Here is an 11,899-nt window from a genome sequence, read left to right on the forward strand (position 1 = left end):
CAGCAACCCAGATACTGGACCCTGGCTTGGTGGGCGCCAGCGGGGTAAGAATGCAACACCACGGCCCAGGAGGGGCAGCCTTGTCGCGATCTGGCGAGCTGTGAAAGAACGGAACCACGTGACAAGGCATGGGGCGACTAGAGGGTTCAAGGACACACCCGTTTTCCTGCGTTGGGCGAAGCTCGCCGGTTGGAATATCGGAACGGTCAAGTAAAGACGTATCGGGAGTGTAGAGTGGTTATTTAAGGTCCTCGTAAATGACCGAGGATGGCTCGTAGCCGCAATAAAGCCGTCGGCTCAGGGGGCTTCTCACCCGGTTTCGCCTCCTCTATCCGCTGTACCTCGGAGCGGGCCTCCTCGACAAGTGAGCTTAGATCGCCCCAGACCTCGTCTTGATAGCTGGTAAGCACGCGGGACCACTGGTCAATCCAGGTCTGCCAGGCTTCGTCCCTGTGAGAAGTACCCATATGCAATGAGAGTTGGTTATCTGGCGCTCGAAGGAACTCTGGGATGAAATTAAGCACATCATCCCATAAAATCGGCGATGACGAGCCCTGATCGGCCCTTTCCCCGAAGAGCGCTTCGCGCAGCCCCGCCAGGTCGTTCAGCGCGGGGGGTTCGTTGGTATGGTCGAACACCGGATCGAGGTCACCGTCGCCAGACAGCAAGGCGGCAACATCAACACCGTCCCTTGCTTCCTGTTCCGCGACTGAGAGTGGCACCGGTCCCGATGTTCCTATGGCCCTGGGCCTCGGATCAGGAGGAACGGCCGACTGCCAAGCCTCTTCCATGCTATTTGGTTCTGAGAGCATTGGTGCGCTTCCACTATCCAGAAAGGCGGCAAATGATGCCTCCTCTTGAGCCACGTGCGCCTGCGCCTGTCCCATCCTCATGGTCGCGCTTCCTTGTGCGCTAGGCCGCAGCTGGACGGAGCTCTCGCCCGCTCTGGCCAACGCCTCGCCGGCCCGCGATGAGTTCCCTTTTTCATGACTGGCGCCGAAACCCCCTTCCGGTAGCCCCGATAGCAAGAAAGTCGCCGCTGATTGGGCCATCCGAGGCAGCGATGCCCCGGGGCCATTTGTTTCACCCGTCTCACGACCCGGACCCTCGTCCGGCTTGGTAGTGGCAGCAGTGGCTTTGCCTTTGCCTTTGTCGTTGGGCTCGTTGCCCGAAGCAGCGCCTTCCATTGTGGCTATTTAGGCAAGCGTGGGCACGACTCAACTCCAGATATGGCCAATGGAGGCTGTGCGGTGCTTGCGGATGGTAGTCTTCACTTAACCGTCGTTAGCGAGCGAGGTCCACGTTGCGGGTCGATGAGTTGCATGTGAATGGTGCAAATGCGATCCGGTTGGGAGACTGAGCGTTGCTGCCCGGTGGTAATTCCCAATCGAAACCCGGTGTTTTTTGGCCCAAAGTCCAATAAGGTACCGGGAGGTTCTCACCCGCAGGCCCGGGTTAGGTGTGCTTCGATCGGGATGGCACAAAGGAGGTTTTTTTGATGGAAGGCAATGAGAGCTCGATTTCGTTGGTTGTTTTCTAAGTAAAACCTGGATTCGGGCTGAGTGCCCGAGTACCTCCATACCCCGGCCCGAGGCACTCCACACGACGGACTGTCTTAGCCGCCCGCAGTGGAAGAAGGGCAGCGCTAGAGAACGACTCCGAAGCGGGTTCAAGAGCTGGTAGGTCAGGCATCTCCTCCTCCCACTGATTTGTGAGGCGAAGTGTTCAAAGCGGGGACATTCGTAGGTTAGCTCGTCAGGTCCATATTCGTACGGGGAAAAACGCTGGCTAGTTAGGTGCCTACCTAGGTAGGTAGGTGCCCGCACACTGTGCGCCCGTGCTCTGGGTACCCCGTTTGGCCCCAACCTGGAAACAGTTTGGCCGATTTGGGCGCACCGAACCGCACTGCAGCACCATCAAAGCCATTGCTCGCGCCAACAGTGGCTCCCCGTCATTTCAAGCTCAACCTGTTTCCAACAACATTCGTGCTCTTTCAGCTACACCACAGTTGGCCACGGCCCAAGCCCATCCCATACCTCACGTACGTCCTATTTTAGAAGTTTCTGCCCCGCACTTACCCACGCATGTACTAAGACCAAGCTTACTGCTAGGGTCGGCCGTCGTCTCTTTTTGCCTTCATTTTTGATCCGTTCCATCCTCCAACCCGTCCAGGTGGCACAGTCGCTTCCCGCGTCCTTCCCCGCCGACCATCACAACGAGCCTCAGCCCTCAGCCCTGAGCTCTTCTATTCGGATTCCGCCTTCCCGAAACCCGCACCACATCCGCCTGCGTTGTGCTAGCCCTGCGCAGCTCCCACGGACCCCGGGCACAACTGTCGAACCCCGCCTTCGTCCCGCCGCCGCCGCCCCGACACGAACCGGTACTTCGGGGACCCTTCCTTGATCTGGATTTGGATTTTACCGCGTCGCTCTCGGTTTAGTCACCGTTGCCACTTCTTTTTTTTTTTTTTCGGCAACAGTTGTTGGTAGAGGCGGACTCCTGCCGCTCCTCCAGATTGTCAAGATGGTGGACGCAGAGGCGAATGTACCGACATGGAAGTTCACCCAGTAAGCTCATTCTTCCTCGTTACTCTCCTCAACCACACAAAATACGCCGTGTTTCCACGTGAGCTAATCACAAAATCACAGGTGCTTCGGTGATAAGGGAGATGTGGAAGATATCACAGAAGGTACGACAGGACGCCCCCGCGGTTCGCCCAAGTCTTCTACGTCGAATCCAATGCCGGAACATATGGCGGATCTGCTCCTGGCGTTGTACTGACCTCAGTCTACTCTAGCCGATATCATCTCCACTGTAGAGTTCGACCACACGGGCAATTATCTGGCAACGGGCGATAAGGGCGGCCGCGTGGTTCTATTTGAGCGCAATGAAACAGTCAGTTGGAAATCCATGCCCCACCCCGCCTGCTCCCAGCTACCACCCTTGTTCTCAACAACAACCCTTGCTGATGCCCCGGGCAGAAAAAGACTTGCGAATACAAGTTCCACACCGAGTTCCAGTCACACGAGCCCGAGTTCGATTATCTCAAATCGCTCGAGATAGAGGAGAAGATCAACAAGATCAAGTGGTGCCGGCGACAAAACGCTTCTCATTATCTGCTGTCAACAAACGATAAGACCATCAAACTCTGGAAGGTGTTTGAGAAGTCCCTCAAGGTTGTGGCCGAAAACAACCTCTCCCACGATCTCACTCCGGCAAACATAGCTGGAGGAGGCGGAGCCCCCCGGCCCCTTCCCAGCGCCCACTTCCGCAATGCCAGTGACCTGAAGCTCCCGCGACTGACCCACCACGATACCGTGGTGGCTGCTGTGCCCCGACGGACGTATGCTAATGCCCACGCCTATCATATCAACAGCATCTCGGTGAACAGCGACGGGGAGACATTCATCAGCAGTGACGACTTGCGCATCAATCTCTGGAATCTCAACATTCAGGATCAGAGCTTCAACATCGTCGACATCAAGCCAGCAAACATGGAGGAGCTGACCGAGGTGATCACAGCGGCCGAGTTCCACCCAATGAGCTGCAACTGGTTCATGTATGCTAGTTCCAAGGGGACTATCAAGCTAGCTGACATGCGGGAGAGCGCCCTGTGCGATCAGCATGCCAAGAGTGAGTGCCCCGACAAACTCTCCGCCAGCCCGGGAGGTAGTGGCTAACCTAGCCGCAGTGTTTGAACAAGAAGAGGATCCCTCCACGAGGTCATTCTTCTCTGAGATCATCTCATCTATCTCGGATGTCCGCTTTTCCTACGATGGCCGTTACATTCTCTCTCGCGACTACCTGACGGTCAAAATCTGGGACGTGAACATGGAAAGGCAACCCATCAAGACCATACCGATTCATGAGCATCTTAGACCGAGGCTCTGTGACACGTATGAGAATGACAGCATCTTCGACAAGTTTGAGGTGGTGTTTTCGGGTGATGGCAAGAACGTCATGACGGGAAGTTACAACAACAACTTCATGATCTACCCATCGGACCCCGAACAGGAGGTTGAAGTAGTACTTCAGGCCGACAAGTCGGCTTTCAAGGCTAAGAAGGTTGGAGTGCCGACGCCCATCAACTCAGCCACGAGCCCAACTGCCAATGGAAAGAAGGGTGGCTCACGGGCGGGGAGCCCAGCGGCACCAGGGCAAGGCCAGAGGATGCGAAAAGAAACCGATGCGGACCAGATTGACTTCAACAAGAAAATTCTGCACATGAGCTGGCATCCCTTTGAAGACAGCATTGCGATTGCCGCGACAAATAATGTAAGGGCAAAATTCCCGCAGATGACCGGTCGTGCAATTTACAATCTACTGACATGATGTTTTAGCTTTTCGTTTTCTCTGCCTTGTAGAGAGGTGCTCACTCTGCATCACACAAGAGGAAGGTCTCTGTGCGACGCTTTCTGACTGGACTACAATGCTGTAGTGGTTAAAGGATCCCGACATGATCCCAGCTTTTCATTAAGATGGCGCTACGGCACTCGACACTTGACCCCTCATGTCTACCCGGCTTCAACGTTCCGGAAAGCATCAGCGCACAATGGGCTAGAGAGGGAAATGGGAAAGCAAGGCAAACCCGGATGGGAAACAGCTAAGAGGAATAGGAGGGCCTGGCATAGCAGCGCACCAGTAATTATTGGAAGCAGCTGGTTAGGCGGGAGACTTTTGTTCCTCGTCAGGACGTCGGACATTGAGATCATGATGTACCCTGGCCCTAGACATTGTCGCATACACAGTAGGGCGGGACTCGCACAGGGCAAGATAGCAAGGATGCTAGAGGTAGCATGCATTCCAAGGGGTGCTAGGACCGCAATGCAACCGATTAATGAAGCCTGGGGGGTGCTCTGTCTCCCCTACCTATGTATGTGCCCGGGCCAGACATGGTCTGCGCCAACCCGAATACCTTATACAAGCACAAATACACCTAGCACAAATACACCTAGCATGCTAATGGAAACAAAAGTCTTGGGTGCTCGTGAAAGAATCATAGAGACAGTAGCTACCTATCTGAGAACGATCTAGTTGAGCTGCTTGAGGGTGTACGTGACCCCCACCTTGCTCATGTTGAGCCGCAATGCCCCACCAAGCAGCCAGGGATGTGTTGATCCCGCGGTGACGCCTCGACCACACTCGTTACCTTGCTCCACAGTTCCGTGCGATTAATTTAGCGCCGCACTGTGAGAACGACGACAAAGGCAGCCAGGCAGTCCGCGAACAGCTTGCAAAAACCTAGCACACACATCCCACACAAGAACCTTGACTATCTACCCCGACTACACGTCCTTTCGAAGAATTGGCCGCTGAATTGCCAAATCGTCACGGGCGACAAGACCATTGACTCCAAAATCCACATACACCCGCTGTAAAGGCTCTAATCAAGAACGAGAGAACCCGCTCTGTGCTGAACGCCACACGACGATCGCCCATCCACCATCAAACCAAACCTCCTTTCTTAAACAACCCATCTCCCACAAAACAAACATGTCAGACCAAAACCACGCGCCCACATCACGGTCGAAGCCGCCGCCGCCGGGCGAGGAGGAGGCGGGCGCGGTGCTCAAGCTGGGCGAGTTCGAGGGTGTGGACACGCTGACGCTGTCGGAGGCGTCGCTGGTCATCGACGCGCTGATGCTGAAGCGGCGCAAGGACCGCAAGGACCGCAACGAGACCGACGTGCTCAACAAGACGCTCGACTACCTCGACGCGTTCGCCCGCTTCAAGGAGAAGGAGAACGTCGAGGCCGTCGAGCGCCTGCTGAGCTCGCATAAGGAGCTGACTAAGTTTGAGAGGGCACACATCGGTTGGTTTTTTTTTTTTTTCTTCTTATTTTTTTTCCCTCGTTTGTCTCATCTCTTCTTTTTGCGTCGAGTTGCTCCCATCTCGAGGATACGGTGCGGTGGGCTGACTGGGCTCGTGGCTTCTAGGCTCCCTCTGCTGCGACAGCGCCGACGAGTGCAAGACGATGATCCCTTCTCTCGCCGACAAGATTTCCGACGAACGCCTTCAGGAGCTGTTGGATGAGATGGCCAAGCTCATGAGCAGTTGAGATGCCTAGGTACAAACTGCTCGCTCTCTGGACGACAGGAGACGGTAGCTCCCTCGCGAATTGAGTGCCATGATTATAACTTCTTGTGGCTACCATATTTTGGGTTTATGGCTGAGGCCGGAAAGAAGGACTTTTTTTATTATTATTATTATTTTCTCTGCATATCGCCACTTGCTCCGAGATATGGTCGGAATGGCAGAGAAAAAGTCTGCATGGCATATGGCACGGTGCATAGCGGTCTGGGGGGGTTAGGTTTGTTTTCTTTTTCCTTTGTATGGTAATAATACCCGAGCAGTCTCCGGGATTCATTCTAGCAGGGTCCCGATGTACGCAAATTCCATTTGGATATCTCCCGGGGTCAAGATCCACGGTTAACACTTAGGGTGATATAGTCCTTTTAACTCCCGAGTTAATCAACGCCTCTCCATATGGTATCATTCCGAACAGAACCTTATTATCCCCATCTCCTAGATACATTGAACCAACCACAAATCGCAATTCACCGTTTCCCTTGGCGAGCCCCTACAACTGTACATTCTGAAACCTTGTCCAGCTGTTCACGTAAGTCCCTGCTTCTCGCTCCTGCTCTGTCGAATTGAGTGTCGCCCTCGGCACAGCGTCTGCCTCCACCGCAGGTTCGGAGCCGGATTGGGCCCCTTCATTCCCTTTCCCTGGTACATGGACCATTGTTGAGTCAAGTTCCGAAGGGCTTGAAGGGATTCCCGATCCCCATGGACCGCCAGGCGTGGGAGGGCTAACGATGCCACTGTGTGCGCCATTGCTCGTTGTACTCCACCGATGATCATGGGCCAGCGGACTGAACCCTAGCATACTGTCTGCTTTCGCCATCCGTCCTAAGCAAGACATGTTAGCCCTCCGTGATCTTCTTGCTCTCAAGCCCCACGCCACTCATACCTTCCGTCCGATCGAAGACACTGCCAGGGCCATTCTGTGCCATGGGATTGAAAATAGACTCAAGCCCCGGCGGGATCTGATCATCGCCCAGCCCTCTCGAAGAGGCAAGCCTCTCCGGATGATCGCTCTTCTCCCTTTTCTCACGACGCCGTCGGCCCCACCACATACACGCGACAAGCGCCACGAATATGACGGCAATGCCGCAACCAACCACGATTCCGGCAAGGGTGCTGATGGGGATACCTAACCCATTGCTGTTGCCTTGGTTGATATTGGCGGTTGACGTGGAAGAGATGGTGGGTGGTGATGGTGCGCTTGCACCTGGAGCCTGCGATGTTGAAGCTGGAGTTGGTGAGGATGATGTTGGTGAGAATGATGATGGTGAGAGTGACGATGATGAGAGGGATGACGGCAAGTGCGTCACGAACGTTGTGCTAGTCACAATTACCGATATCGTTGTAGTGCTCGTGAATGCCAACCCAGAATCGCTGCGAGCCTGTCGAGGGCAGCCGATAGGGTCTTGTTGACAAGGATCGATGCGGCAGCAGCCGCTATAGAATGGGGTTGTCCAGGTACAGATGTACCAATAATACCCGCTCTTTGTCTCGCAGACCTTGCCTGCGGTGTCAATGGTGGTCTCTGATGGCGTCATGGCGATACGAGTTTCTCGCGCCAACCCTTCACTCCACCTGCGATCAACTCCACTGTCGGAAAACTCGGCAAGCCCGGTGATTGCGCAATACCTAGTTTTGAAGGCCGGTGGAAGCGGTATCTCAGAGTTAGGTTGATAGTTAGATTGGAAACGAAATGGAGACTACACAACAACACTCTGACGATAGATGGCTTCCAATGTTGACGGTGAGGCAGGGCCGATGCGAGATTCAGAACGGAAAATTGAAATTTGTGCTTCTATTGTGTGAGTGCAGCTACTCGGGATGGAAAGCACCGTGCCTAATCACAGTACATGAAGAACGATGCAGGTGGCTCTTGCCTTCTCTGTCCAACCTCAGAGATTAGAACCTAAATCACGTCTCAGTTCAACCGATAGTTAACACCAAAGAGTGCTTTGAATAGCATCACATATCTCCCTCCCTTGTTCAATGAGATTTCCAGTTAGAGGTTGGGGTTGGAGAGCCGTTCAACACCCTGAAACAGACGCATATGCACAATGCGATCACCCATCCGAGATAAGAATATAAGCCAAGGCATGACCGACCAAATTGAGAATCTATGTTGAGGTCCGGGCTCAGAAGAAAACTGGATCAACAGGTAAATGAGACCAGGAAATGCTCGGGATATTACAGCTTCTCTGGTCATGGACCTTCCCCGACCACTTGCCCTCCATTCGGCACTACTATCTCTCTCCCGGGCGTAAACCCATCCCACGTTCTCCAACAGGGCTCGTCCAACACTTGGTTACAACTTTCCAAGGAGCAGCTTTGCTCCTTGGTTCCCGCCAGTCTTGTCCTTGTCCAACTGTGCTCCCTTGCCTTTCGACTTTGACTTCTTGTCATTTGCCGCTGCGGTCTGGCTGGCCACTTCCTTAGCCGCCGCCGCCGACTGGAGCACTTTCTTGTCTGAACGGAGGACCTTAAGCAAGTCCGTCGTGGAGGAGAAATCGGCGGCCTCCAGCAAACCCAACACAACGAAAGAACTTGGCCCTATCGCCCACTGCATGATATACTCCTTGATGATTGGGTAGAGAATATCGGCGAATTTCAGGGGGGGATCGACTCTCTTGACGGCGCCCGCTTCCCTGTCAAACCTGCCACCGGCGATCAAGGTCCTGAACATTTTGCCTCCATGCGGCGTCTGAGAAATGTGAGGCGGAGGAGGGTAAAGAGGGTCCGCGTCCTCGGACTGCACCGGCGCTGGGTTGCCGGCCGCTGTCGATGCCACGGCCTCCAAAGCAGCAGACTTATCGCCGGTCGCTGATAGCAAGACGTCGGTAACAAATTGACACCCGAACGAAGTGGCCACCAGGTCCGCTGGGGAGGTCGCAACTGCCGCAAGCAAGGGAGGTGACATAGCCGTCACCAACTCTTTGCGCCGGACGTCGGCGTCCTTCTTACTCGTCTTTTTGCGAATTTCATGGATCTCGGCTAGAAGCTCCAAGTCATACGCGTGGCTAGCTGGGAACAGCGATTTGGACTGTCCTTCGAAAAGGTAGCAGACCGTGATCCGGGCGTTGAGGTCGTTGGCGAGGAAGGCGATATTCTCAATGTCTTTCTCCTCGTTTTTCCCGAGGATCTCCGGGAATATTGTCTTCGATGTTAATACGGTATCGTCGATGACATCGTAGGCAGCCAGGAGAATCATATGGCCGTTGGGATCTCCGCACATGAGCTGGAAAGTGTCCTTATATGTCTTGAGGATTTGTTTCCTGTCTTTCGCGCTTCCATTGGCCAGCAGCAGGCATACAAGGCGGGCTCCCGACTTGGTGAAGGCCATATTCTTCAGCAGGTCGCCGTTCTCATCTTCCTTGACCGTCTCGACAAATTCCTTGAGCTCCTCGCTCTCAGGTTTGAGGTTGAGGAAATACTGTAACATCGCGTCGTGGAGCATCGTGAAGCCCGTCATTTTCTTCTGAATGAGGCCGTTGGTCATGTCAAAGAGATACTTCATGACGGGGCCTCGCTTGCTGGGCTCGTCGGCGAGGATTTTGCGGAGATCTGCCGTTAACTCGACGCCCTTGTCGAGCTTGAACAAGGAGAACTCAGGCCCGTACCATTCTCGTAGCATGTGGGCCTTCTGCTCCTTCGTTGCTACTCCGCGATAGATGTCGTCCAAAATCCAGGACGCCTCGGCATGGTTGATGAGCTTTCGTACCTTGCCGTAGAACTCGGGGACGATGATGTCTCTAATCTCGTTGTCATTCTGAACAAGAAGCTTCCCAATTAGAAACTTGGCGTATCTGCTTTCGGCAAGCTGGGCGTAGGTGCCCTGGAGCTCCTTGGCGATCTGCTTCCGCTGGGTCGGGGTCGAGTACTTTATGGCGGTCTGGACGGCGCGGACAGCGTCATGTTTAAGTACAAACTCCTTAATGCGCCCAGTGATGATGCTGTACAGTTCATCCACGAGCTGTTGACGCTCCTCCTTGGGCACATGCGACTTCCGGCGCAGTTTTTCCCACAGCTTCTTCGTCCGGTGCACCTCGTCCGCCAATGGCTTCGCGGCCTTGCGTTCTTGTGCCAATTGTTTTTGTTTTGCGTGCGCTTCGCGGGAGGTTTGGGCTGGAAAGGCGTTAGAACAAGGATCAAGCGGATGAGAGATGGAGAAACAAACTTCGTTCAGCCCCATTCTGTTGCGCAAAGGCTCGTCCGTTCTCTTTGGCTTTCGCCGCTTCCCGGGACGGCTTAGGATCGCTCAATTCGGCGCCGCCATCATCCGAGTCAGAAAACCCGCTGCCATCGCTGTCCGAAGCCATGTCCTCATCCTCGTCGATTTTCTGGCGCTTGGGCGCGGTTGCTGTCTTTGCCTTTTTGGCCCGGCTTCCGTCATTGTGTTTATCGCTCGAGAATGACTTTCTTTTCGCCGAGGCGGCAGATGCTGAGTGTTTGGGGGCCATGGTGGGAATTTTCCAGAGATGCTCCAGAACAAGACGTCGCAAATCCACGGGCTAGGAACGGCTTCACTATCTCGATCGCTCTGATTTTTTTTCTGGAGCGCTGCAGTGTACCCCTGCTTCTGCCAGGGCGGTGAGGCGTGCAGGAGCCGGGTTGATGCCAACCCCACCAAAACTCTCCCCGGGCTTGGCTGCCCCTCCCTCGCTTTGGCCGTAAAGCTTCCTCGAGAACTGCAAGTTAGTCCAAACTTGATAACGGGTACTTCTATTTCCCAACCAACCTCACGATGGGGCGCGAGGAACAGACCGAGGAACGGGAAGTTCTAGACTCCATTTTTCCAGACGAAATCACAGGTATGACCGACAGTTCGCAAGACAATTGGTGGTAATGAGGGGCTTACCAACTTTTTGGTTGCAGATATATCAGAGACAGAGTACCGGATATCAATCACCCTTGATCTCCTCGACGATGAATCCGAACCACCAGTCATCCTACTCACAGTGCGCTATCCGGAAGATTACCCAGATAAAGCGCCTCTGTTGGAGCTGGCCGCGCCTCAAAACTCAATCCCCCATGAATACATAAACATCGCCGAGGACAAGGATCAGTTGCTACGGGGGCTGGAAGAGGTGATCGAGGAAAACCTTGGTATGGCCATGGTATTTACCTTGGTTTCGGCCGTTAAGGAAGCTGCCGAGCAATTGGTGGAGGAGCGTAAAGCAGCCGCCGCGAAGGTGCAAGAAGAAGCTGCCCTCGCGGCTGAACGGGAGGAAAACAAGAAGTTCCACGGCACTCCGGTCAATCGCGAAACGTTCCTAAGTTGGAGGGAGGGCTTTCTGAAGGAAATGGAGGAGAACCGGATCCGAGAGGAGGAAGAACGGGCAGCAGAACTGAAGAAAGCTAGGATAAAGGAGCCGGCGAAGCTCACAGGGAAGCAACTGTGGGAGCGGGGTCTTGCCACAGCTGGTCAGGAAGAAAACGACGAGGATGGTGTGCCGACGGAAGATGTACAGAAACTCAAAGTTGGTGACAATTAAGTTTGCTTGCCGTATTTAGAAGGCTGACCGGGAAAGGGGACTTGGGTAGGTTCACCAACGACAGGTTCTAGCCATGCAATATGTCACGACCAGCGAACGTATTTTGACACCCGCTGCTTATGCTTTTAAGACACCAACAAGAATCTTCCATCCCAACGCCTGGACACACCGCAGATTCGGCGGACATAAATAACCGTTTCCCATCAACTAGACCCTCGACATGCAAGAAGGGAACCGGAACGCATCATTTCATTTCTGTATCCTCGTCGTCATCCAGACCCTCCCACTCCTCCTCGTCAGTATCCTCCCATGCATCGCCATCC

The 11,899-nt window shown here is 54.2% G+C and overlaps 5 protein-coding genes across 5 annotated transcripts; 3 read left to right on the forward strand and 2 right to left on the reverse strand.

Moving 5' to 3' along the window:
* Positions 1-242: 242 nt before the first annotated feature.
* Positions 243-1,187, reverse strand: CHGG_02736 (uncharacterized protein; the record flags this gene model as incomplete). Its single annotated transcript, XM_001229251.1, has 1 exon — positions 243-1,187. One exon carries the CDS (start codon positions 1,185-1,187, stop codon positions 243-245), a length of 945 nt encoding a protein of 314 aa, XP_001229252.1.
* Positions 1,188-2,523: 1,336 nt separating this feature from the next.
* On the forward strand, positions 2,524-4,364 carry CHGG_02737 (uncharacterized protein; the record flags this gene model as incomplete). The annotated part of the gene is made up of 6 exons (XM_001229252.1): positions 2,524-2,567; positions 2,649-2,689; positions 2,798-2,895; positions 2,982-3,633; positions 3,692-4,275; positions 4,341-4,364. 6 exons carry the CDS (start codon positions 2,524-2,526, stop codon positions 4,362-4,364), a joined length of 1,443 nt encoding a protein of 480 aa, XP_001229253.1.
* A 1,129-nt stretch (positions 4,365-5,493) lies between these two features.
* CHGG_02738 (uncharacterized protein) lies at positions 5,494-6,058 on the forward strand (the record flags this gene model as incomplete). Its single annotated transcript, XM_001229253.1, has 2 exons — positions 5,494-5,812; positions 5,937-6,058. The coding sequence occupies 2 exons, from the start codon at positions 5,494-5,496 to the stop codon at positions 6,056-6,058; spliced, it is 441 nt and encodes a 146-aa protein (XP_001229254.1).
* Positions 6,059-8,389: 2,331 nt separating this feature from the next.
* Positions 8,390-10,541, reverse strand: CHGG_02739 (uncharacterized protein; the record flags this gene model as incomplete). The annotated part of the gene is made up of 2 exons (XM_001229254.1): positions 8,390-10,206; positions 10,259-10,541. The coding sequence occupies 2 exons, from the start codon at positions 10,539-10,541 to the stop codon at positions 8,390-8,392; spliced, it is 2,100 nt and encodes a 699-aa protein (XP_001229255.1).
* Positions 10,542-10,825: 284 nt separating this feature from the next.
* CHGG_02740 (uncharacterized protein) lies at positions 10,826-11,576 on the forward strand (the record flags this gene model as incomplete). Its single annotated transcript, XM_001229255.1, has 2 exons — positions 10,826-10,892; positions 10,957-11,576. 2 exons carry the CDS (start codon positions 10,826-10,828, stop codon positions 11,574-11,576), a joined length of 687 nt encoding a protein of 228 aa, XP_001229256.1.
* Between the last annotated feature and the right edge of the window lie 323 nt (positions 11,577-11,899).

This window comes from Chaetomium globosum, genomic scaffold, assembly GCF_000143365.1.
Source record: "Chaetomium globosum CBS 148.51 scaffold_2 genomic scaffold, whole genome shotgun sequence".
In the NCBI taxonomy this organism is placed as follows: domain Eukaryota; kingdom Fungi; phylum Ascomycota; class Sordariomycetes; order Sordariales; family Chaetomiaceae; genus Chaetomium; species Chaetomium globosum.